This window comes from Heterodontus francisci, unplaced genomic scaffold (genome assembly GCF_036365525.1).
Source record: "Heterodontus francisci isolate sHetFra1 unplaced genomic scaffold, sHetFra1.hap1 HAP1_SCAFFOLD_726, whole genome shotgun sequence".
Taxonomy (NCBI): domain Eukaryota; kingdom Metazoa; phylum Chordata; class Chondrichthyes; order Heterodontiformes; family Heterodontidae; genus Heterodontus; species Heterodontus francisci.
Genome location: NW_027140691.1, coordinates 259,969 through 286,751, shown reverse-complemented (window position 1 = coordinate 286,751; position 26,783 = coordinate 259,969). Strand labels below are relative to the sequence as shown.

General features: G+C 46.3%; 1 protein-coding gene across 2 annotated transcripts in view; it reads left to right on the top strand.

Moving 5' to 3' along the window:
* kifc1 (kinesin family member C1) overlaps positions 1 to 23,120 on the top strand; it is a 44,877-nt gene extending 21,757 nt beyond the window's left edge. For both annotated transcript variants that reach the window (XM_068025925.1, XM_068025924.1), the window contains 11 exons: positions 2,660 to 2,858; positions 3,607 to 3,774; positions 4,416 to 4,544; positions 5,030 to 5,146; positions 6,484 to 6,657; positions 8,582 to 8,749; positions 12,292 to 12,430; positions 18,697 to 18,836; positions 20,963 to 21,036; positions 21,128 to 21,203; positions 22,097 to 23,120. In XM_068025925.1, the coding sequence (XP_067882026.1) occupies positions 2,660 to 2,858; positions 3,607 to 3,774; positions 4,416 to 4,544; positions 5,030 to 5,146; positions 6,484 to 6,657; positions 8,582 to 8,749; positions 12,292 to 12,430; positions 18,697 to 18,836; positions 20,963 to 21,036; positions 21,128 to 21,203; positions 22,097 to 22,141 (1,429 nt within the window). In that variant the 3' untranslated portion in view covers positions 22,142 to 23,120. The remainder of the gene's footprint in view (positions 1 to 2,659; positions 2,859 to 3,606; positions 3,775 to 4,415; positions 4,545 to 5,029; positions 5,147 to 6,483; positions 6,658 to 8,581; positions 8,750 to 12,291; positions 12,431 to 18,696; positions 18,837 to 20,962; positions 21,037 to 21,127; positions 21,204 to 22,096) is intronic.
* The last annotated feature ends 3,663 nt before the right edge of the window (positions 23,121 to 26,783 follow it).

Below are 26,783 nucleotides of genomic sequence, written 5' to 3'. Positions count from 1 at the left end.
AGATCCCATCTTCACCAGAAACAGACCCAGTGATCTAGGAAACTAAAGCCCTCCCTCCTGCATCATCTCTTCAACCATGCATTCATCTGCTCTAACCTCCTATTCCTATACTCACTAGACCGTGGCCATAGGAGAAACCCAGAGATTCCAACCTTTGAGGTCCTACTCTTTAATCTGCTACTTAGCTCCCTAAATTCTTTATGCAGGACGTCATCCCTCTTTCTACCTATGTCATTGGTACCAATGTGGACCATGACCTCTGGCTGTGCACCCTCACCCTCCAGAATACTTTGTAGCCACTCGATATCCGTGACCCTTGCACCAGGGAGGCAACATACTATCCTCGAATCACGTCTGCGACCACAAAAACACATATCTGTTCCTCTAACCATAGAATCCCCTATCACTATTGCCCTCTTGCCCCTTTTTCTCCATCCCAGCACAGCTGAATCACCCATGATCTGGTTATGACTCTCGGTGCACTCTCCAGAGGAACCCTCTTTCCCATCAGTACTCAGAACTGAATACTGGTTAGAAAGTGGGATGTCCTCTGGGAACTCCTGAACTACCTGCCCTAATCTCTTTGTCTGTCTGGCAGCCACCCAGTTTTCAACCCCCCCTCCCCACCGACTGTGCTCATCTAGGCACTGGGTTGACCACCTCCTGAAATGTGCCATCCACCAAGTCCTCCACCTCGCAGATGTGCCACAGTGACTCCTTTCATCTGGCCCTGGTGATTTATCAACTTTCAAGGATGCTAATCCCATTAATACTTCCTCTCTTCCTATGTTTATCACATCCTGTACTTCACACTCGTCCTCCTTAACTACACCATCTGCACCATCCCCCTCTTTTGTGAAGACAGACTCAAAATATTCATTAAGAACCATACCAAAATCTTCTGCCCTTACACATAGGTTACCTTTTTGGTCTTTTATGGGCCCTACTTTCTCCTTAGTTATCCTCTTACTCTTAATGTACTGATAAAACATCTTTGGGTTCACCTTGATTTTGCTTGCCAATATTCTTTCATGCCGTCTCTTTGCTTTCCTAATTTCCTTTTTGATTTCACACCCTCCTTTCTATACTCCTCTCTGCTTTCTGTAGTATTGAGTTCTCAGTGTTGGACATAAGCTTTCCTTTTCTGCCTTATCTTACCCTGTAGGCTCCTTGACATCCATGGGGCTCTAGATTTGGCCATCTCTCACTTTTGCTTTGTGGGAACATGTTTACTCTGAACCCTTTGAATGCCTCCCACTGTTCTGACACTGATTTACCTTCAAGTAGCTGTTTCCAGTCCACTTTCACTAAATCACTCCTCAGTTTAGTAAATTTGATCTTGTCCCAGTTGAGAACTCGCACTCTTGTTCTATCTCTGTCCCTTTCCATAATTGTTAAAACTGAATGAATTATGATCACCATCACCAAAATGCTCTCCCACTGCCACCTGCCCATCTTCATTTCCTAAAACAAAGTCTAAAACTGTGCCCTCTCTCTTGTTATACTTGCTGCATACTGGACAAAAAAAAGTTCTCCTGAATGCACCTCAAGAATTCTGCTCTCTCGATTCCTTTCATACTGAGTATCATAGTTAATAAATTAAAGTTCCCTGCTATTACTGCCCTATTGTTCTTGCACTTCTCAGAGATTTGCCTACATATCTGTTCTTCTATCTCCCTCTGACAGTTTGGGGGTCTATGGTACACTCCCAGTAGTGTGATTGCCCCTTTTTTTGTTCTTTAGCTCAATCTATATGGCCTCATTTGATGAGCCTTCTAACATATCATCCCTCCTCACAGCTGTAATATTTTCCTTGACCAACATTGCCACTCCCCCTCCTTTCTTATCCCCCTTCCTATTGCATCTGAAAACCCTGTAACCAGGAACGTTGAGCTGCCATTCCTGTCCCTCCTTAAGCCATGTTTCTGTAATAGGTATGATATCATACTGCCACGTGTCTATCTGTGTCCTCAGCTCATCTGCTTTATTTGCTATACTCCTTGCATTGAAATAGATACCCTTGAGCACTGTCAAACTTTTTTAAAAATTTTCTAACCTTTGTTTCCTCTGTCTTCCAGACTCATCTATTAATTTTCTGCCTTCCATTTTCATTTCTGATTTTGTCCCAGCTGAGTCTACCCTCAGGTCCCCAACAACACTAGCAAAACATCCCACAAGAAACTCTGTCCCAGCTGTGTTCAGGTAAAATCCATCCGGCCTGTACATGCCCCATCTCCCCCAGAGCCGGTCCCAATGTCCCAGGAATCTAAAACCCTCCCTCCTGCACCATCTTTCTGGCCGTGCATACATCTGTCTTCTCCTTCTATTTCTATACTCACTCGAGCGTGGTACTGGGAGTAATCCGCAGATTACTACTTTTGAGGTCCTGCTTGCTAATTTCTTACCTAGCTCCCTAAATTCTGACTGCAGGACCACATCCCTGTTCCTACCTATGTCATTGGTTCCGATGTGGACCACGACTGCTGACTGTTCACCCTCCCTCTTCAGAATATCTCCTGTGGCTCAGTGTCAAATTTTGTCTGACCCTCCTGTGGAAGCACCTTTGGACATTTTACTACATAAGAGGTACTATACAAATGCAAGTAGTTGTACTGCTGTGCCAGTTTGGGAACCCTGACTATTCACCATTTCCGTTTAGGGCAATGGAGTTATTGCTGAAGGACAGAGAAGTGCAGCTGGAGAAGTGCCAAGGTGAGAATGCTGCCATGCAGGGAGTGTTGCAGGCACGTGAAATTGAAATAGAACACTTAACTGCTCAGGTTGAAGAACTGAAGACCAGCAGGAGTGCGCTCCAAAGCAGCTATCTGACTCTCTCTACTGTGGCTGAGGATACTGAGGTAGTGTTACATTGCTGGATGCTTGATTATTTTCAACCACACCCCACTACCCCAAGGACCTAGACCTAGATTTTTAAAGTGTGCATTGAAGCATACCTTAACTTAAAGGGGTTAAATTCGCGGGACCACAGGTATGTATCAGGTTAGAGAGGAGATGGATCATCTAACAGGTCAGTGATCTGTTGCCAATCTGGCCGACAGTTTTACTATCACAGGCCATCTCATTTGGATGCCGGTCACCTCTAAGGTACCAGAGAGCTACTGCACTGCCGCACTTGAAACAGCCCTCGGAAGGACTTTCCTTTTCACATGAGGAAATCTGCAGCTGATGTCGAATTGGATGGAGATGATCCAAAAGATCAGTTTTGACTAACTCTTGAGGAGTGCAAGAGTTTCTCTGGGTGTTCCAGCACTGCAGAGGGATCAGAGATGTGTGAGGTGAGGTATTTGTGGAATTATTTTCCTGGGTCAGTATTAGTCAGCTTTGCAGCCTGAATTAGAATGGCAGCTTTATGTGCAGTGGATTTAGTTAGTGTCCTCTTTAATCCTAATCTTGGATGACAAGCTAGGAGGGACATACCGTTGTATTTCAATGGATGATGCAAACTGACTGACTAAACTGATCCTACATCGTGTTACTAGGAGAACTGTTCTGGGGTTAGTTGTGTACTGTGTTTATTAATGTGCCCCTTTCAGATGGTGCCTAAAATAATAGTGCTGACTGACCACCTTTCCACTCTTGTTCCAGAACAAACTGAAGTTGAAGGAGAAGGAGCTTTCACAAAAGGTTGCATGCATAGAGGAGCAGCAGTCAACTATCACGTCGCTGCGTGATGTGATCGTGGATCGGGAGGAAAGGCTGCACCATACAGAACAGGAGAGGCGCAAGCTGCACAACACTGTGCAAGAACTCAAGGTGCACAAGGGTCAATGCAGCCAGTGCCGGTGTCAGGAAACTATGCAGATGCCTTTCTGTTCTCCAGATGCTTAGGATGTTAGACATGGGTAAATTTGAGACTTGCTGACTGGAAAATGGGGGTGTGGAATTGCAAATGAGTGTGAATATGGGTTACTGGGTGACAGGTGGAGTGGATGGTATGTGGCGAATACAGTTCAGCAGAGGGGCAGGGAGGAGAACACAAAATGAGAATATATCCTTCATGGGGAAAATACCCAATGCATCTGAGGAAGAAATAGAGGGGTTGAAGTAGACTCCAATGCTTACCTTGAGCAGTCAGCTGAGGGTACCTTGTCTAAATGGCTATAGATGAAGACCAGCTAATTAACTCTAGGGCATCAGTCAGGCCACAATACACCATATGCAAGTGTTTCTGCCAGGAGTCACTCCATAGCAATGGTCTGTCTGTCTTCTGTCCTTTCACACCAGGGACACTGAGATCAGCTTAACTGCTGCCAAAGAAAAGTGGACCAACTGAGCCTAGAATTTGGATTCAGGCTGGGGCCTTGCATGGCCACTGGCTTGACCATGAAGAGCTTTCTCTTGTGTCGCCACTTGCGGAATTGTGGAACCAATCATTTTCCCTCTTTCCCTTGCAGGGCAACATCCGGGTCATCTGCCGAGTGCGGCCGGTTCTGGATTCGGAGAAAGAAGATTGCAGTGAAATCGAACATGTTCAGTTCTCTCCCAATGATGAGAAGGTCATCATCCTGACTAAAATGGAAGAGGTAAGATTGTTGTGTGTTGTGTATCTGATCCTTCAAACTGGTGCCCAGCAATACACAGCACCCAGGTCCTGATATCTGCTGCAGCAATGCTGCTGACAATTCGATTCAGGCACAGAACAGGGTGGTTCTGTTTATTCTGCAAAGCAGAAAAAAAGAGTGTTGCTCAATTGACTTGACTGGGCCTATGAAATGGTGTGACAGTGCTGCCTATTTACTCTAGAGTATTAGGAGAAGGGCAGGCCTATATATAGCCCACCTACTCTGCTCACTTTCTGCATCTAATGATTGCTGGATGGAGTGAGATGCCATCACATGGCAGTGGGGATTATTTCTGAAGTGCAATACAGTGGGTCAAAATTCCCATTGCAGTCCTAATGCTACCTCCGAGCTCCATACCAGCTCAGCAGAAGACTTGAATATCTAGTTCCTTTGCCTGTTTACAAACTGAACCTTTCTTTCTCCCCCCACCCCGTCCCTGGCTACAGTCTCACATTGGTCGTGATCGGAAAGGCGAGGTGAAATATGACTTCAGTTTCGACCATGTATTTCAGCCAATAGCAAAGCAGAAAGATGTATTTGAAGATATCTCTCAGCTGATCCAGGTATGGGGGTGGGGGAGGCTGGGCAGGCCCAGGTATGGGGGTGGGGGAGGCGGGGCGGGCCCAGGTAAGGGGATGGGGGAGGTGGGGCGGGCCCAGGTAATGGGGTGATGGGGGAGGTGGGGCGGGCCCAGGTGATGGGGGGGGGGGAGGCAGGGCAGGCCCAGGTAATCGGGGGAGGGGGGGTGCAGGCCCAGGTGATGGGGGGGGGGGGGGGGGGAGAGGCGGGGCAGGCCCAGGTGATTGATTGGGGGGGGGGGGGTGGGAGGCAGGGCCCAGGTCATGGGGTGAAGGTGGGGGAGGCGGGGCGGGCCCAGGTGATGGGGGGGAGGCGGGGCAGGCCCAGGTAATGGGGCGAAGGAGGAGCAGGCTGGGCCCAGGTCATGGGGCGAAGGTGGGTAGGCGGGGCGGGCCCAGGTCATGGGGTGAGGGCGGGGCGGGCCCAGGTCATGGGGCGAAGGTGGGGGAGGCGGGGCAGGCCCAGGTCATGGGGCGAAGGTGGAGCGGGCTGAGCCCAGGTCATGGGGTGAAGGTGGGTAGGCGGGGCGGGCCCAGGTCATGGGGCGAAGACGGGGAGGCTGGGCCAAGGTGGGGAGGCCGGGCGGGCCCAAGTAATGGGGCGAAGGTGGGGTGGTGGGGGAGGGTTAGGTGTTAAACATTAAAATAAAAGCAAAATACTGCGGATGTTAGAAATCTGAATTTAAAAACAAGAAATGCTGGAAATACTCAGCAGGTCCGGCAGCATCTGTGGAGAGAGAAGCAGAGTTAACGTTTCAGGTCAGTGACCCTTCTTCAGAACTAGCAGACCTGAAACGTTAACTCTGCTTCTCTCTCCACAGATGCTGCCGGACCTGCTGAGTATTTCCAGCATTTCTTGTTTTTAATATAGGTGTTAAACATGCTGTGGCTGGCAAAGGCATCAGTTGGTCTACTAAACTGTAGAGAATGAGAAGGCCCAGGGTTTGATGTCTGGCCTCTGCTAAGATATGCAGCAGGAACACTACCATTGACCTCTGTGCAGCCAGACTTTGCAAGTGCTGGTCGGTTGAATGCCCTGCTCCTTAATGCCCTCCATAGGCCCCTGCTGGGATATATACAGTTCAACCTGGTTAGGCCTGAGTCAGACTGATTCTTTCCAGTGTTTCTGTCACTCATTGATGGATGGTGCCCATTGCACCTCTGGATCTGGATCCAATGATTTAGAGAAGGACAGGGCAGAAAATTGAAGTATTGGGGTAACTGTTTTTGTGGTCTGTCACGTGCCCAAAGTGGTAATGCAGTCAGAATTGAGGGTTATTTGATGTGGAGTAACTCTGCCTGTCTGTCTTCCCTCTTTCCAGTCTGCCTTGGATGGATACAACGTGTGCATCTTTGCTTATGGGCAAACAGGCAGTGGGAAGACCTTTACAATGGAAGGACCCGATGACATGACATCCGAGACCAAGGGGATGATTCCTCGAGCTGTTGATCAGATCTTCTTAACGGCAGAGCAACTGAAGACCATGGGATGGACAGTGAGTTACTGCAGAAAGAGTTATACATCAACCCCCAGCTTCTGGCTGCTTTCCATTTCAATTCACCCTCCCTGCTCTCATGTCCACATCTCTGTCCTGGGATTGCTGCAGCGTTCCAGTGAACATCAACACAAGCTCAAGGAACAGCACTTCCGATTAGGCACACTACAGCCTGCCGGACTGAACATTGAGTTCAATCATTTCAGAGCATGACAGCCCCCCATTTTACTTTCATTTTTAGTTATTTTTTCTTCCTTTTTTTTACATTCTTTTTTACAATCCTTTTTTTTGCATTTATTTCATTTCATCTTAGTTTGTTCAGTTTGCTTACCCACTGTTTTTTTTCAGGTTTGCACTTGCTGCTGTTCAATATTCAGTGTATTTGCACCTAATCTGTACTAATGCTTTGTCTTTCAACACACCATTAACATATTGTTTGCCTTTGCTCCGTGACCTTTTGGTCAGCTATGTGGCCTGGTCCAATCTAGACCTCCTTTGTTATCTCTTGCCCCACCCCCACCTCACTTGCTTATAACCTGTGACTTTTCTAATATTTGTCAGTTCCGATGAAGGGTCACTGACCCGAAACGTTAACTCTGCTTCTCTTTCCACAGATGCTGCCAGACCTGCTGAGTGATTCCAGCATTTCTTGTTTTTATTACGACTTCAGAGCATGATTGGCATTTTATTTTATTATTTTTTGACCATGTGCCTGTCTTAAACTTATTTTTCATGTTTGTGCTTTTGGACAGAGCTGTTCACTATTCTGCCATTAACACACTCCCTGGACTAATGCTTTGTCTTTCAATAAAACTATTAGCACTTCCTTAATAAAAGGTCACAGACCTGAAATGTTAACTCTGTTTCTTTCTCCACAGATGCTGCCAGACCTGCTGTGGATGTCCAGCATACGCAGCATTTTTCTTTTATTTGTTATACATCAAGTTGTTTTCAGAGAGCAAAGCTGCAACTGACCCTTTCCCAGCACCTTGTACACCAGCCAGGATGTACAGGAGACATTTGAACCCTGTAATTAAACCATGCCCTGAGTTTGATTTCCGTTTCCTGTGGGAGGAAAAGAGAAACAGATTAGCTACCAAATCACTTTTTATTTTTAAACTCTTCCTATGAGCCAGCTCAATATTGATGGAGACCAGGGATTAGGTCTGAAAGTGAGAGGGAGTGAGAGAGAGAGAGACTGGTGTCTCACTGATGCAATAAGGAATTCATGAAGTATAGTGTTGTGGGATAGCTTGTGTTCAGAGCAGGGCTGGTGTAGTTCTGGTCTATCTTTTGTATGTGCTCTTCACCTCTTCTGTTGCGGCTGACTCCTTAAATTTTATAGACACCCACTGCCCTCTGGTACGGCATCCAAGGGGTAATTTGTACTGTGACTTTAGATTCCATGGATTCAGACAGCATCTGAATGTAACTGCTTTCATACCCTGCGGGTGTCTCAAAGAAATTCCAGCCAATGTAGGAAAGTACTTTTTATTGTGCAATGGCATAGTGCCTTGGAAACTGAGCTGTTTGCTGCATCATCCCTGAATACAGCACACATTGCTATCAAATCCAGTGTATAAATTGCACTGCAGGACTTGCAGCATGCACACACTGAATTTTATGAAGTGAGGGAGGGAAAATGACTCTGCACCAACTTCAGAATTTACAACCATTTCAAGAATGGGAAGTGCTTTAAAGGCACAGAAAACTTGGCTTAGGGTTTCATAATGATTCTACTTCACAGCATGACCTGGTGCCAACAGGCTCTGATTCAACAGTGCAAAGGTTGATTTTTAAATTGTGTGGTAATTTTATTCATGCTTTATGTTCAACCATGTACTCGAATGTTCATTGTCTAGAGTCAGTTAATTCCATTGGCTGTTTTACAATAATCTAAGCACTTTCTTTGCATTTGTTTCAGTATAAATTCACTGCCAGCTTTGTGGAGATCTACAACGAGACACTTAGAGACCTGCTTGTGACAAAACCAGAGAAAAATCTCGAGTATGAGATCAAACGCCTCAACACTAAAAGTGAACAGCTTTTTGTGACGAACCTCAAATATGTTGCCGTCACCACAGAAGATGAGGTGTGTTCTTGTGTAACATTGTGTACTTGTGCTTACAATTCAAACTTTCCTGCTGCTGAGCTGTTTATACAGTGCACTATTAACTCAGACCAGCAAGGAGAGCTGGGACTGCTCACTTTTTTTTTTATTCATTCGTGGGATGTGGGCATCACAGGCTAGGCCAGTATTTGTTGCCCATCCCTATTTGCCCTTGAGAAGGTGGTGGTGAGCTGCCTTCTTGAACTGCTTAGTCCATGTGGGGTAGGTACGCCCACAGTGCTGTTAGGAAGGGAGTTCCAGGATTTTGACCCAGTGACAGTGAAGGAACAGCGATATAATTCCAAGTCAGGATGGTGTGTGACTTGGAGGGGAACTTGCAGGTGGTGGTGTTCCCATGCATCTGCTGCTCTTGTCCTTCTAGGTGGTAGAAGTCACGGGTTTGGAAGGTGTTGTCGAAAGAGTCTTGATGCGTTGCTGCAGTGCATTTTGTGGTAGGTACACACTGCTGCCACATTTGTATCAGTGGTAGAGGGAGTGTATGTTTGTAGATGGGGTGCCAATCAAGCAGGCTGCTTTGTCCTGGATGGTGTCGAGCTTCTTGAGTGTTGTTGAAGCTGCACTCTTCCAGGCAAGTGGAGATTATTCCATCACACTCCTGACTTGTGCCTTGTAGACAGTGGGCAGGCTTTGGTGAGCCAGGAGGTGAGTTACTCGCGCAGGATTCCTAACCTCTGACCTGCTCTTGTCGCCACGGTATTTATATGGCTACTCCAGTTCAGTTTCTGGTCAATGGTGATGCCCAGGATGTTAATAGTGGGGGATTCAGCAATGGTAATGCCATTGAATGTCAAGGGGAAATGGTTAGATTCTCTCTTGTTGGAGATGGTCATTGCCTGGCACTTGTGTGGTGCGAATGTTACTTGCCACTTATCAGTCCAAGCCTGGATATTGTCCAGGTCTTGCTGCATTTCTGCACGGACTGCTTCAGTATCTGAGGAGTCACGAATGGTGCTGAACATTGTGCAATCATCAGCGAACATCCCCATTTCTGACCTTGATGAAACAGCTGAAGATGGTTGGGCCTAGGACACTACCCTGAGGAACTCTGCAGTGATGTCCTGGAACTGAGATGATTGACCTCCAAAAACCACAATCCTCTTCCTTTGTACTAGGTACAACTCCAACCAGTGGAGTGTTTTCCCCCGATTTCCCATTGACTCCAGTTTTGCGAGGGCTCCTTGATGCCATACGCGGTCAAATGCTGCCTGGATGTCAAGGGCAGTCACTCTCACCTCACCTCTTGAGTTCAGTTCTTTTGTCCATGTTTGAACCAAGGTTGTAATGAGGTCAGGAGCTGAGTGGCCCTGGCAGAACCCAAACTGAGCATCACTGAGCAGGTTGTTGCTAAGCAAGTGCTGCTTGATGGCACTGTCAATGACACCTTCATCACTTTCCTGATGATTGAGAGTAGACTGATGGGGTGATAATTGGCCGGGTTGGATTTGTCCTGCATTTTGTGTACAGGACATACCTGGGCAATTTTCCACATTGTCGGGTAGATGCCAGTGTTGCAGCTGTACTGGAACAGCTTGGCTAGGGGTGCGGCAAGTTCTGAAGCAGAAGTCTTCAGTACTATTGCCGAAATGTTGTCAGGGCCCATAGCCTTTGCAGTATCCAGTGCCTTCAGTCGTTTCTTGATGTCACGTGGAGTGAATCGGATTGGCTGAAAACTGGCATCTCTGAGCTGGGGACCTCAGAAGGGAGCTGAGATGGATCATCAACTTGGCACTTCTGGCTGACGATTGTTGCAAATGCTTCAGCCTTATCTTTCGCACTGATGTGCTGGGCTCCCCCATCATTGAGGATGGGGATATTTGTGGAGCCACCTCCTCCAGTTAGTTGTTTAATTGTCCACCACCATTCACGGCTGGATGTGGCAGGACTGCAGAGCTTAGATCTGATCCATTGGTTATGGGATCACTTAGCTCTGTCTATCGCATGCTGCTTATGCAAGTAGTCCTGGGTTGTAGCTTCACCAGGTTGACACCTCATTTTGGTGCTGCTCCTGGCATGCCCTCCTGCACTCTTCATTGAACCAGGGTTGGTCTCCTGGCTTGATGGTAATGGTAGAGTGGGGGATATGCCGGGCCATGAGGTTACAGATTGTGGTTGAGTACAATTCTGCTGCTGCTGATGGCCCGCAGCACCTCCATGAATGCCCAGTTTTGCATTGCTAGATCTGTTTGAAATCTATCCCATTCAGCACGGTGGTAGTGCCACACAACATGATGGACGGTATCCTCAATGTGAAGGCGGGACTTCGTCTCCACAAAGACTGTGCGGTGGTCAGTCCTACCACTACTGTCATGGTGAGATGCATCTGTCGCAGGTAGATTGGTGAGGACGAGGTCAAGTAGGTTTTTCCTTCCTTGTTGGTTCCCTCACCACCTGCCGCAGACCCAGTCTCACAGCTATGTCCTTTAGGACTCGGCCAGCTCTGTCTTTAGTGGTGCTACCGAGCCACTCTAGGTGGTGGATATTGAAGTCCCCCACCCAGAGTACATTCTGCGCTCTTGCCACCCTCAGTGCTTCCTCCAAGTGGTGATAAACATGTAGGAGTCCTGATTCATCAGCTGAGGGGGGGCAGTAGGCAGTATTCAGGAAGTTTCCTTGCCCATGTTTGACCTGATTGTCATGAGACTTCATGGGGTCTGGAGTCGATGTTGAGGACTCCCAGGGCAATTCGCTCCCCACTGTTTACCACAGTGTCACTACCTCTACTGAGTCTGTCCTGCCGGTGGGACAGGACATACCCGGGGATGGTGATGGCAGTGTCTGGGATATTGTCTGTAAGGTATGATTCAGTGAGTATGACTATGTCAGGCTGTTGCTTGACCAGTCTGTGGGACAGCTCTCCCAACTATGGCACAAACCCCCTGATGTTAGTAAGAAGGACTTTGCAGGGTCGACATGGTTGGGTTTTCCGTTGTCATTTCCAGTGCCTAGGTTGATGCTGGGTGGTCCGTCAGGTTTTGTTCCTTAGTGACTTTGTAGCAGTTAACTGGAGTGGCTTGCTAGGCCATTTCGAGGGCAGTTAAGAGTCAACCATGTTACTGTGGGTCTGGAGTCACATGTAGGTCAGACCAGGTAAGAATGACAGATTTCCTTCCCTGAAGCAGAGCTGGGTAATCAGTTTGACATTAAAACTGGAAAGAAAAATGTAATTTCTTTACCATGAAGCTGTGCTCTCTGTGCCTACAACTGAGCATTAAACTGTCATTCTTCAGCTTTTACATTTAGATTGCTCCTAGTTCAATAATGACTTGCCATCATCAGTTGAAAGGATATGAACAGGCTCAGGGGTAAATGGTCTACTGCTATTCCTATGTTCCGCTGGTCCTTTTTGCTCCAATACATTGTTTACTCAATTCCATGACTCCAGTCGGAAGAGAAAGGAGATGGGAAGCAAATTTACAGAGTAAAAGCTTGGATCTGTTGAGTCACCTGGCTTCATGTTTCTGCTGTGAACTGTAGTTTCTCTGTTTTCTGTTCTGTCCATGCAGGTTCACAATTTGATTGCTGTCGCAAAAGCCAATCGTTCGGTAGCGAAAACCGCAGCAAATGATCGTTCCTCTCGGAGCCACAGTGTCTTCCAACTGATGATCGAAGGCAGTAACTCTAACCGCGATCTCCAGTGCACATGTGAGTATCTGTCCCAACAGTTACCTTCTGCTAGGGATGGGCAGAGTTTGAGCTTCAGTGACACAGCTGAAAGATGTGGGCATGGTGATTGTATGGAGAACCGAAGCTGTGGGACAACGCTGGCTGCTGTCCCTCTTTGTACTGCATTTATGCAAAATACAAATCCTGGTTCCAGCTGCACCCAACCACAATGAGTACACATCCACTTCTGTGACTTGTCCAGGCTGCTAACCCAGTTCCTTTTGTGTTGCCATAGGGCAGCATTTGCCCATAGTACCCAACAAAGGTCCCATCTAGTTGCACGCACCACCCCCTGCAGGTCGTGGTGCTAATTTGAACAAACCAGTCGGGCTCCACACTGCCTGACCAGTTACCATCACTCTGTGGCTCGAAGAGCATTTTAAAGCTGGAAGTAGGTGTGTAACCTGAATGAACTGGCAGAATCCCTGCTATGCAGTGCAACAAGAGCATAAGGTAAATAATAGGGGTATACACTTTGCATTTCAAGGAGCACTTTGGCTCCCAGATTCAGTGCTGTGTAACCAGGTGCAGCAGGGGCTCCCTCTAGTTCGTCCTAATAATATGGCACCAGCCCAACCTTAACATTTCCCACACTACTGGATCTTAGATTGGCACGTGGGGTAAATTGTATGCACTTGTTCCCTCTCGGAACTGGACTGCAACTGCAGTTGTGGAGGAAGGAAGTTTTCATCCTGCCCTTCTACTAGATTTGAGCCAGTCATTCATCCCTCCTTCCAATCCCGTGTGTAAAGAAACTGCAGCTTTTTTTTTAGATTAGATTTAGATTAGAGATACAGCACTGAAACAGGCCCTTCGGCCCACCGAGTCTGTGCTGACCATCAACCACCCATTTATACTAATCCTACACTAATCCCATATTCCTACCAAACATCCCCACCTGTCCCTATATTTCCCTACCACCTACCTATACTAGTGACAATTTATAATGGCCAATTTACCTATCAATTGATGTCGGCTTGCTTCTAGCTGCACGCTCCCACTGCTACAAGGTCAGCAGATGGTCCCTCCCTCACTAGTTCCACTTTGTCACCTTTCTCTTGCTTATTGACTGTCCCACAAAGTTGTTTTGGAAACCGTTCTTCCCCTCACCTCTTGTTGTAGAGTGGTTATGGCACAAAAAAGTGCTATTCGGCCCATCAGGTCCATGCTGGCTCTATAGAGCAGTCCAGTCAGTCCTATTCCCCTACTCTGTCCCCGTAGCCCTGCAAGTTTATTTCCTTCAAGCGCCCATCCAATTTTCTTTTGAAATCATTTGTCTCCGTTTTCACCACTCTTGTAGGCAGAGTTCCAGGTCATTACCATTCTGTGTTTAAAAAAAAAACCCAAAAAAATTCTTCCTCACATTTTCCCCCCTGCCCTCCTTGTCTCTTGTGTCCCCAAGTGCTTGTACCATCAGCTAACGGGAACAGCATTTCTTTGCCTATCTTATCTAAACCTGTCATCATCTTGTACACCTCGAACAAATCTCCCTTCAACCTCCTTTGCTCCAAGGAGAACAACGCCAGCTTCTCCCACATAATCTTGTAGCTAATTCCCTCACCCCTGGAACCAGTCTGGTAAATCCGCTCTGCACCCTCGCAAGGACCCTCACATCCTTTCTAAAGCATTCTATTCTATATTCCATTATAAAGGATGTTATAACTGGGCACTTAGAAAATAATGGTAGGGTTGGGTAGATTCAACATGGATTTATGAAAGGCAAATCATGTTTGACAAACCAGTTAAGAGTTTTTTGAGAATGTAACTAGCAGAATAGATTAGGGGGAACCAGTGCATGTGGTGTATTTGGGTTTTCAGAAAGCTTCCGATTAGGCCCCACACAGGAGGTTAGTAAGCAAAATTAGAGCACATGGGATTGGGGGTCATAGTCATACAGCACAGAAACAGGCCCTTCGGCCCACCGCGTCCATGCCAACCATAATGCCTATCTATACTAATCCCATCTGCCTGCATTAATTCCATATCCCTCTATGCCTAGCTCATTCAAGTACCTGTCCAGATGCCTCTTAAATGTCGCTACTGTTCCTGCCTCCACCACCTCCTCAGGCAGCTCATTCCAGATACCCACTATTCTTTGTGTGAAAAATTTATCCCTTTGATCCCCTTTAAACCTTCTCCCTTTCACCTTAAATCTATGCCCTCTAGTTTTAGTCACCCCTATCATGGGAAACAGACTCTGGCTATCTACCCTATCTATGCCTCTCATAATTTTATATATCTCTATCATATCCCCTCTCAGCCTCCTTCGCTCCAGGGAAAACAGACCCAGCCTATCCAATCTCTTTATAACTCAAGCCCTCCAAACCAGGCAACATCCTTGTGAATCTTTTCTGCACCCTCTCTAGCTTAATCGCATCTTTCCTGTCATGCAGCGACCAGAACTGCACACAGTACTCCAAATGCAGCCTAACCAACGTCATGTACAACTGTAACATGACGTCCCAACTCTTGTATTCAATGCCTCGGCCGATGAAGGCAAGCATGCCAAACGCCTTCTTCACCACCCTGTCTACCTGTGTTGCCACTTTGAGGAAACTATGTACTTGCACCCCCAAGGTCTCTCTGCTCAACAACACTCCCCAGGGCCCTGCCATTCACTGTATATGTCCTGCCCTGGTTTAACTTCACAAAATGCATCACTTCACACCTGTCTGTGTTAAATTCCATTTGCCACTCCCTTGCCCACTTTCCCAGTTGATCTATATCCTGTTGTAACCTTAGACAACCTTCTTCACTGTCCACTATACCACCAATTTTGGTGTCATCTGCAAACTTACTAATCATGCCCCTTACATTCACATCCAAGTCATTAATATATATGACAAACAACAGAGGTCCCAGCACCGATCCCTGCGGGACACCACTGGTCACCGGCCTCCAATCTGAAAAACAACCCTCCACTACCACCCTCTGCCTCCTATCACCAAGCCAATTTTGCATCCAATTTGCTAGCTCACCCTTGATCCCATGTGTTCGAACCTTCTGGACCAGCCTACCATGCAGGACCTTGTCAAAGGCCTTGCTAAAGTCCATGTAGACAACGTCCATCGCCCTGCCTTCGTCAATCCTCTTGGTCACCTCTTCGAAAAACTCAATCAAACCCGTGAGACTTGATTTCCCACGCACAAAGCCATGCTGACTATCCCTAATCAGACCTTGCCTTTCCAAATGCATATAAATCCTGTCTCTCAGAATCCCTTCCAATAACTTTCCCACCACTGATGTAAGGCTCACTGGCCTGTAGTTCCCTTGCTTATCCCTGCTGCCCTTGCTTCCCATAGCATCCTAGGATACACCTGGTCAGGCCCTGGGGATTTATCCACCTTAATGCACTTCAAAACCTCCAACACCTTCTCCTTTGTAATGTTGGTCTGCTCCAGGATATCGCTGTTCCCTCCCTTGAACCCACTTGCTTCCATGACCTTCTCCACGGTAAATACAGACGAGAAATATTCATTTAAGACCTCGCCCATTTCCTGTGGCTCCCCACATATATTACCACACTGATCCTTAAGGGGATCTACTCTCTCCCTAGCTACCCTTTTACTCTTAATATACTTAAAGGAGAATCCTAAAAGATTCTCCTTTATCTTATCTGCCAGGGAAATCTCATGGCCCCTTTTTGCCCTCCTAATTTCCTACTTAAGTGTAGTCCTACATCCCCTGTACTCCTTGAGGGACTCACTTGATCCCAGCTGCCTATACCTGACAAATGCCTCCTCCTTTGTCCTGACCAGACCCTCAATATCCCTCGTCAACCAAGGTTCCCCAAAAATATACTGGCATGGATTGAGAATTGGTTAACGGACAGAAAATAGAAACAATAAATGGGTCATTCTCAGGTTGGCAGGCTGTGACTAGTGGGGTATTGCCAGGATCAGTACTTGGGCTCCAGCTATTGACAATTTATATCAATGATTTGGATGTGTGGACCAAAAGCAATATTTCCAAGTTTGCTGATAAAACAAAACTAAGTGGGAATGCGAGTTGTGATGAGGATGCAAAGAGGCTTCAAGGGTATTTAGACAGGCTAAGTGCGTGGGCAAGAACATGGCAGATGGAATATAATGTGGAAAAATTAGAAGTTATCCACTTTGGTAGGAAAAACGTAAATACTGAGTATTTCTTAAATGGTGAGAGATTGGGAAGTGTTAATGTCCAAATGGATCTGGGTGTCCTTGTACACCAGTCACTGAAAGCTAACATGCAGGTGCAGCAAGCAATTAGGGAGGCAAATGGTATGTTGGCCTTTATTGCAGGAGGATTTGAGTACAGGAGTAAAGAAGTCTTGCTGCAATTGTATCGAGCCTTGGTGAGACCACACCTGGAGTATTGTGTATAGTTTTGGTCTCCTTGCCTAAGGAAGGACACTCCTCCCATAGAGGGAGGGCAACAAAGGTTCACCAGACTGATCCCTGGGATGGTGGAATTGTCCTATGAGGAGAGATTGAGAAGACTGGGCCTAGAGTACAGAAAAATGAGAGGATCGTATTGAAGCATAGAAAATTCTTATGAGTTAGCCGGGTAGATGCAGGAAGAAGGAGAATCTGGAACACAGTCTCCGAATAAAAGATGAGCCATTTTGGACTAAGATGAGGAGAAATTTTTTTCACTCGGTGGTGAATTTTTGGGATCCCCTACCCCAGAGGGCTGTGGAGGCTCAGTCATTGAGTATATTCAAGATAGAGACTGGTAGATTTCTAGATATTAAAGATATCAAGGGATTGGAGATAGTGTGGGAAAATGGCATTGAGGTTGTAGATTGGCCATGATCACGTTGTATAGCGGAGCAGGTTTGAGTGGTTGAATGGCCTACTCCTGCTATTTTTTATGTTCCTATCATCCTCCAGTCTGAAAAATAGTCATTTGCCACGACTCTCTCTTTTCTGTCTTTGTCAGCTTGAATAAAAAAAAATTCTGACACTGACCCTCCTATTCCATGACCCTTTTATGTGTTCCTCTCAAGTGCTTTCTTCAAATCCATACAAGAGAACGTCCATTTGCATTCTCCATCAACTTCTCTTAATTCATCAAAAAATTCAATTAGTCCAATACAACCTGCCTTTTACAAAGTTGTGCTGGCTCTCTTTAATTAACTCAAACCTCTCCAAGTGTCATTTCTGCTCCCCCCGCCCCCAAACTGATTGTTTCTAAAACCTTGCCCAACACTGATATTAAACTGGCCAGCCTGTAGCTACTAGGAATATCCTTACACCTCCCCTTGAACAAGGGTGTCACTTTTTCTACTTTCCAATCCTCTGGCACCTGCTGTATCTAGCGTAGATTGGAATATTATAGCAAGTCTTTCAGCTATCTCCACCCCCATGCAAGCCATCCGGGCAAGGCAACTATCCACTCTAAGCATAGCCACTCTTTCCAGTGCATCCTGCCTACCAATTTTCACCCCATCCATTACCTCTACCAACTCCACTTCTACCGATTTTTAAATTTTTTTTAATTTTGTAAGCATCCTCTTCCTTAGTAAACAGATACAAGGTACTCATTAAGTATGCTAGTCTTGCCCAGCGTCTCTTGGCATATATCACCCTCTTTGTTCCTAAAATAGGTCCCACCCTGCCTCTGACTACCTGCTTCCCTTTTATATTAACTGCTATTCTATTCCTGTTTTCTCTTTGCCAGTCTTATTGTCCTCTTCACTTCTCCTCTCAACTTATTGTATTTGGGCTGGTCCTTGCTTGAAGAATTCACCTGACGTACATCATACTCTTTTTTTTTTTTGTGGTTTCTTCATATTCTCTATATCATCATTTAAGGACCCTTTTTTTTCACCCTTTTTGGAATGTACCTAGCCTGTACGTGAAACAACATTGTAAAGATTACCTGCTGTTACATTACAGTTTTTCCTGTCAGTCTTTGATTCTATTTTCACCCTGTTTGGATCCCACCCCACCCCACCCCACCCCAAATCCCATTAAAGTTGTTCTTCCAATGTAGACGTTCTGCTTTTAATTGCCTTTGTTTGAGAAATAGTATTGTATTTTCAAACACTTCCTCTGCTCAGAAGAATTATCCCTGCACTTTCTCCATAAGACATTTGGTTATTAATCCATTTACCACCAAGACTGTGGCATGGTGTTGCTGTGAAACATGGTCCCTGTCCTCCTCCTTTCTAGATTCTAGAGCTGACTCCCTCAGCAAGTTTTAATGTCCTGTGCTGTAACTTTGCTTTTGCTAATGCTCATGTTTTTCCTCAATGGGTTCAGCGACCCTGAGTCTGGTGGACCTGGCAGGCAGTGAGCGCCTGGATAAATCTCACTCAAAGGGTGACCGTTTACGGGAGGCTCAGGCAATCAACACCAGCCTTTCCTGCCTTGGGCATGTCATCATGTCACTGTCGAACAAGGTAAGATGCAGCATAGGAGGCTGAACAGGATAGGTTCCACTCCGTGCCACTTTTATATCCTATCTTTTTTTTTAAACTTTCTATTGAAGTGGTTGTTTCTGTTCCTTTGCTCTTTCTCACCACGTGTCCCTTAGTCCCGCCAGTGATCTTCAGCATTCCATTTGTATCCCACCCACCAATCGCGCTCTTGTAGTTCATTGTTATTGTGTTTATATTTCCCCCCCCACCCCTGCCATGTATGGTTACTCAGTGCTGGTCAGTAACAGCAGTGCAGTGTTTTATTTAACAAAGTGGCTCCTGACAATGCAGTGGCCCGCCGATGTCATCAGAATGCTCCAAGCTGCACACATGCGCAAACTGTCTCCTGCGCTCAGTGAGATCCTGCCCATGCACAGCCCATGTCTTGCCAAGACTAATTAGCACATGCGCAAGAAGACGTCAGCAGCTACTCGCTCCCCCAGTCAGCTACTCTCTCCCGCCCCACTGGCCGCTCTTCCCCTCGGCCATTCGCTCCAGGCCTTGACTTTATTTTTTTTCCCCCCTCCCCACTGGCTGCTTCCCCCACCCCGCTCTCCAACTGCTTTCTCCCCACTTCCCTGCCCCCACCCCACTCTCAAGCCACTCGCTCCTCACTCCCTGCTGCCCCCACATCCTGCTCTCCAGCCACTCGTTCCCCGCCCTCCCTCCAGGCTGTGCCACTTCCCTCCTCTTGGCTACTTGCTCCCACGTTCCATCGTTGCTCACTGTGCCACCCAAAGAAGGAAGGTGGACCATGAGGGGTGACGTAGGTGCGAGTAGCCAAGAGGAGGGAAGTGGCATGGCCTAGAGCTAGCGTCTGGAGGGATGGTGAGGTGGGGAAGAGCAGGGAGTGAGTGGCCGGAAGTTTGGCAGGTGGTTGGGTGGGAAATAATCGGCTGAGGAGAAGGGGGGTAGCAGTGGTGAGGTCTGGAGTGAGCGACTGGGGGGGGTGGAACGGGAGGCTGTCGAGAGTGTGACTGTGTGGATTGGGAGAATGGAAGATTGTGGAATGGAGGCTGGGGTGGGACACAAATTCAATTATTTCATCCATAAACTTCACTGTGTAAATGTTGACTTTACCAACCCTCGAAAGTTTTACATTCCAAATTCCAATGGCAGTATCATACCAGAGTTCTGTCTTGTCTTTCTGTGATAAATTGAGCAGCGCCATCTTTAATCCTGGCAGCTGCCTGAACGTCAGACAGTGACTCTTCAGTGGAAGAGGCTGCATTTGCACAAGTGCTAGTACTGTGCCACCTAGTGGTTGCATGGTCAGCAAACGCAGCTTTTATTTAAACATGGCTACTTTGTACCATCTCCCCAGTGGTTTACAATACTGCGCTGTTGCTTTATTCTTACCTGTGGCAGTAGGTAGGATGTGGGGGCCTACTGCTGATTCTGCTTTGTCTGGGACATGCAGATGGTGGAGACATGCAGCATATTGGTTTAAAAGACAGCTCCAGGTCTGGTTAGTGGCAGTGCTGCTCTTATTAATGAGGGTGAGGAGAAGGAAACTAGTCCTATCTAAACTTAGCTGTGTGCGCAGCAGGAACTGGCTGAACATTTGCAAGATTAAGTCATGCTCTCAGTAAGGAGTAAAAGTTTTGCTCACACACAACCTATTTGCTTCCCTGCAAACTTTGGCATTCGTGGTAAGTTGGGAGAGATGTGCTACTTTATATAGCATTGCAGTAATAGTGAGTGAAAACTCAGTACGAAAAAGACTTGCATTTATATAGTGTCTTTCGCAGCCTCAGGCCATCCCAAAGCACTTTACAGCCAATGAAGTACTTCTGAAGTGCAGACACTACTGTAATGTAGGATAAGTGGCAGCCAATTTGTGCACAGCAAGCTCTCTCAAACAGTAATGTGATACTGACCTGATAATGTGCGTTTGTGATGTGATTTGAGGGATGTCTATTGGCCAGGACACTGGGGAGAGCTCCCCTACTCTTCAAAATAGCACCATGTGATCTTTTACATCCATCTGAGGGCAGATGGGGGGGTTGACATTGGAGTATCAGTGCTCAAGTCTCGAGTGGGACAGAGGTAGTGGTTGAAGTTGTTTTACTATTAATCCATCACTGAAGAGGTCTTGTATTTTCTAGGAATCCCACATCCCTTATCGGAACAGCAAGCTGACCTACCTGCTTCAGAATAGTTTAGGAGGCAATTCAAAGACGTAAGCTGCTTTCTCCTCCACTCTGTACAATCACATTCCATTGATCTACCCTGTGGGTTTTTTGTTTTAATTGGAAACCTTTTCCTTGCAGGCTGATGTTTGTGAATATGTCTCCTTTGGAGGAAAACTTCAGTGAGTCACTCAATTCCTTGCGCTTTGCCAGTAAGGTATGTCGAGAATTCAAATGGTTTTATACTGCGTTGCAGAAACTGGTAGCTAGTGATCTAAATACAATAAGAGTGCAGGAGTTCAGTAGGGGACAAAGTTTTGGCTCACAGCCATGGACAAGTATCTGTCTGGGAGGACCATCCATAGGAAGCTGGTTGTCTGTCATGGAAGACTACTTATGTTAATTCCATAACTGACAGATAAATCGGCTTCTCTTGTTTTGTTCTCATCCTTTTGTGCAAGATCTGAATAGCCTGTACTTTTCTTCATCCCCTGAGATCAATGAGTTTTGCAGCTACCGAGTTATTGTAGCCAGGAAAAGCTTACCCATGAGCCAAGGTTAATGCTGGACTTGCTTTTCACCAAGCATGCACGCACACTGCTCTACAAAACTGGCACGGGTCAGAAAATATGCTCTATTACTTTTGCGCTCACCACTTGGGTTTGACACAGTACAAGCTGCCTCATGTGACCCAATAACTAACTGTGACTAGCTATTGTCACGGTACAAGTCCTGTACCCAGCCCCCTCCCCACCTTGGCTCTCTCTCTCTCTCTCTCTCCAGCTGACCCATACAAGGTCTCACCTGTAAGCTAGCTTGTGACAGCAAGAGTCCCACACTTGGCCTGTTGGTTAGAGGGTGGTACCAGATCTAGTGTTCCTTCTGATCATTCAGTGCTCCGTCCTTTTTTTTTAGGAGAAGCTGTGCTTCCCCTGACTGTTAGTTTGTTTGTTTGTCCTGCATTGGCATCATTGATGTTCCTCAGCACACCAATTAACGCTGAGAATTGTTTCCTCAGTAGATTATGGTCAGTTGTTGGGGGGACGGGGAGGAAATAGCACTTTTTGATCCTATCTCTGTTCAGCTTTCTAACTGGATGTTCTTTTTCAGGTAAATGAGTGTGTGATTGGGACGGCACAGTTGAACCGGAAATAGAATCGGTAACCACAATATGTCCCAGCTGCGTGGTCTGTCAGTCAACAACTATAAAATAATGGCATTCCAAATACTCCTCAAATCTCTGCCTTTTTTAAAAATATGGGCAACTTTGTGGTTGTAAAATGTAGAATCAGTCACCATACTAAATAATATCATGTAGCTTTTCAAAGTTGCAAATTTAGTATAAACATGCTTTTCTATATTGGGAAATATTGCGTGGATTTTGGTGGATGAGAAGGTTGGTATTGCCATTTGTGGCCTGATTAATTACAGGGACAGTGTCCTGGAGGAACAGACTCCTGGTCATGGTCCTTTAGCACCTATACCTGGTCAGCCGTCCTCTCTCCCAATGTTTTACTTGCCCAGTTGAACAGGCAGCTACTGGCCTGAGCTTCTGACTGTTCATTGGATGGACTTGAGGCACCTTTGGACCAATCCAAAATCCATATTACGAGGTGGGGACTTTATTTTTTTTTTAAATGACGGTGATTTTAAACATGTATTGGGGCTGCCTGTAGTCTTTGCGAAAGATGACTATTGTCGATACTACAAGTACTGTACTGAGTTTCTGATGTGAAATGTTCAGCTGTGTGTGTTCAGCCTCGGTCTGTCTTTGAGATCCTGCTGTGTGTGATTATTGATTTTAACTTGTCTATATCTGTTTATATTTGTAACCAGTAAATATTTCTTTTTCAAAGGATGCAATTATTATTCATGTTTCTTCTTCAGCTGTCACACTCAGTATTGAACAAAGGCCCTCAGTAGTATGTTGGAGTGTACAATGCCTTGTACTATGGATGGCCCTCACTTAATATGCCATGAAATGTCACTGAAAAAGGCCAATGTTTGGCGTCTTCACAATCGTGATGCAATAGGAACCAGATTATTTTAACGATTTCAAGATTTTGTGTAAAAGCTCTGTGTATTGTAACAAGTTAAATTTTCAGAACTTGCTATTAAAGTCATATTGTCCCATCAGCACAGTTACTTGGATTGGCTCGTTATATATAACCATTGCTGTTGCCAGGATCACTTTCTTTTTTTAGATCACCATCTCCCCCCACAACCCCCCCCCCCAAAGACCCAACACCTTGTCTGCTTCTGGGCCAGGCAAATAAACAGCCACAGGGTGCAGGATTAGTGAGAAGGGTCAGTCTGGCTGCCTACCTCTCATCTGCTGTGAGGGTACACCTGGTATCCCACTGGTATGCTCAAGTCTTTCAGTAACTGGGCACTGCAGGATGTTGAGGGTATCGTGGTGTCCCACTGGTCAGAGTCATAATTATACATGACAAAAACAGGCCCTTCGGCCCATCATGTTCATGCAGGCCATCAAGCACCTATCTTTTCTAATCCCATTTTCCTGTACTTGGCCCGTAGCCTTGTATGCTACGGTGTGCTCATCTAAATTCTTAAATGTTGAGGGTTCCTGCCTCTGCCACTCTTCAGGCAGTGTGTTCCAGATTTCAACCACCCTCTGGGTGAAAAAATTCTTCCTCAAATCCCCTCTAAACCTCCAGCCCCTTACCTTAAATCTATGCCCCCTGGTTCTTGACCCCTCTGCTAAGGAAAAAAGTTTCTTCCTATCTAACCTATCTATGCCCCTCATTTTGTATACCTCAATCCAGTCCCCCCCCTCAGCCTTCTCTGCTCTAAGGAAAACAACCCTAGCCTTTTCAGTCTCTTTTTTCATAGCTGAAATGCTCCAGCCCAGGCAACATCCTGGTGAATCTCTTTTGCACCCTCTCCAGTGTAATCACATCCTTCCTATAGTGTGGTGCCCAGAACTGTACACAATACTCCAACTGTGGCCTAACTAGTGTTTTATACAGCTCCATGATAACCTCCCTACTCTTGTCTTTATTAGCCAAGGCATAGAATGTAAGTATCCCATATGCCTTCCTAACCACCTTATCTACCCTTGCTGCTGCCTTCAGTGATCTGTGGACAAGTACACCAAGGTCCCTCTGACCCTCTGTACTTCCTAGGGTCCTCCCATCCATTGTATATTCCCTTGCCTTGTTAGTCCTCCCAAAATGCATCACCTCACTTCTCAGGATGAAATTCCATTTGCCACTGTTCCGCCCATCTATATCGTCCTGTAATCTAAGGATTTCCTCCTTCACTATTTACAACACCACTAATTTTTGTGTCCTCTGCAAACTTACTTATACCTCCTATATTCACGTCCAAATCATTAATGTACACTACAAACAGCAAGGGTCCCAGCACCGATCCCTGCGATACATCACTGGTCACAGGCTTCCACTCGCAAAAACAACCCTTGACCATCACCCTCTGCCACTTAGCCGATTTTTGATCCAATTTGCCAAATTGCCCTGGATCCCATGGGCTCTTACCTTCTTGACCAATCTCCCGTGTGGGATCTTATTTAAAAAAAAAAGCCTTACTAAAGTCCATGTAGACTACATCAACTGCTTTACCCTCATCTAGACACCTAGTCCTCATCTCGAAAAATTCAGTCAAATTTGTTAGAACAAAGAACAAAGAAAATTACAGCACAGGAACAGGCCCTTCGACCCTCCAAGCCTGCGCTGATCCAGATCCTCTATCTAAACATGTTGCCTATTTTCTAAGGGTCTGTATCTCTTTGCTTCCTGCCCATTCATGTATCTGTCCAGATACATCTTAAAAGACGCTATCGTGCCCGCGTCTACCACCTCCGCTGGCAACGCGTTCCAGGCACCCACCACCCTCTGCGTAAAGAACTTTCCACGCATATCCCCCCCTAAACTTTTCCCCTCTCACTTTGAACTCGTGACCCCTAGTAATTGAATCCCCCACTCTGGGGGGAAAAAGCTTCTTGCTATCCACCCTGTCTATACCTCTCATGATTTTTAACACCTCAATCAGGTCCCCCCTCAACCTCCGTCTTTCTAATGAAAATAATCCTAATCTACTCAACCTCTCTTCATAGCTAGCGCCCTCCATACCAGGTAACATCCTGGTGAACCTCCTCTGCACCCTCTCCAATGCATCTACATCATGTTAGACATGATCTCCCCCTGACAAAGCCATGCTGACCATCCTTGATTAATCCCTGCCTCTCCAAATGGAGGTTAATCCTATCCCTCAGAATTTTTTCCAATAGTTTCCCTACCACTGATGTCGGACTCACTGGCTTCTAATTATCTAGTTTATCCCTGCTACCCTTCTTGAATTAATGTATCACATTCGCTGTCCTCCAGTCCTCTGGCACCTCTCCTGTGGCCAGAAAAGAATTGAAAATTTGTGTCCGAGCCCCTGCAATCATAGCAACCTGGGATACATCTCATCTGGGCCTGGGGATTTATCCACTTTTAAGCTTGCAAAAATCACTAATACCTCCTCCCTTTCAATGCTAATTTGTTCAAGATATCATAATCTCCCTCCCTACATCGTCCCTCTCCATAGTGAACAGATGAAAAGTAATCATTTGATACCTCACCCAAGTCCTCCAGCTCCTCACACAGATTGCCACTTTGGTCCCTAATGGGCCCTACTCTCGTTCCCTGGTTATCTTCGACACAGTAACTGGGCACTGCAGGATGTTGAGGGTATACGTGGTGTCCCACTGGTATGCTCGGGTCCTTCAGTAACTAGGCACTACAGGATTTTAATTACAGTTGGCCACTAACTTCATGCTGGTTTTGTTCATGTTAAACTGTCAGTTTGATTCGACCTCAATTATTTTTAGTAGTTCCCTCAGTGCCAACAGGCACTTGTTGGCGGGGTCCTGTCCTGTCCTGTCACACTTTGGTTTCCCATATCATTTCTAATGATCCTAGTAATAGGAATAGCCACCCTACTGCAATCATCCCAAAGAATTAAATAGTGGCAATCATCAGCAGTCACAGAAGGGGGCATCGATAGTGCTACTAAGCAGCACTTAACTCAGCTCCTGTCCCCACTGCTCTTGGGAAGGCAGCATTTGACTGAGTATGGCTTCAAGGAGCCCTAGCAAAACCAGAGTCAATGGGAATCAGAAGGAGGGGGGGGGGGGAACCTCTCCCCTGGTTGGAGTCATACCTAGCACAAAGGAAGATGGTTGTGGTTATTGGAGACCAATCATCTCAGTTGCAGGACCTTGCTGTAGGAATCTTTAGCTGCTTCATCAATGACCTTCCCTCCATCATAAGGTCAGAAGTGGGAATGTTCGCTGATGATTGAATGATGTTCAGTATCATGTGCACCTCCTCAGATACTGAAGCAATCTGTGCCTGCTTGCAGCAAGACCCGGACAACATTCAGGCTTGGGCTGATAAGTGGCAAGTAACATGTGTGCCACAAGTGCCAGCCAATGACCATCTCCAACAAGAGAGAATCGAACCATCTCCCTTTGACATTTGTTTCATTTCATGGGATGTGGGCATCACTGGCAAGGTCAGTATTTATTGTCCATCCCTAATTGTCCTTGACAACTGAGTGGTTTGTTGGGGCCATTTCAGAGGGCAGTTAAGTCAACCACATTGCTCTGGGTCTTTAGTCGCATGTAGGCTAGACCAGGTAAGGGTGGCAGATTTCCTTCCCTAAAGGGCATTAGTGAACCATAGGCTTTTATGACAAACGATGACTGTTTCGTGGCACCATTACTAGCTTTCAATTCCAGATTTTTATTAATGGAATTTAAATTCAAATT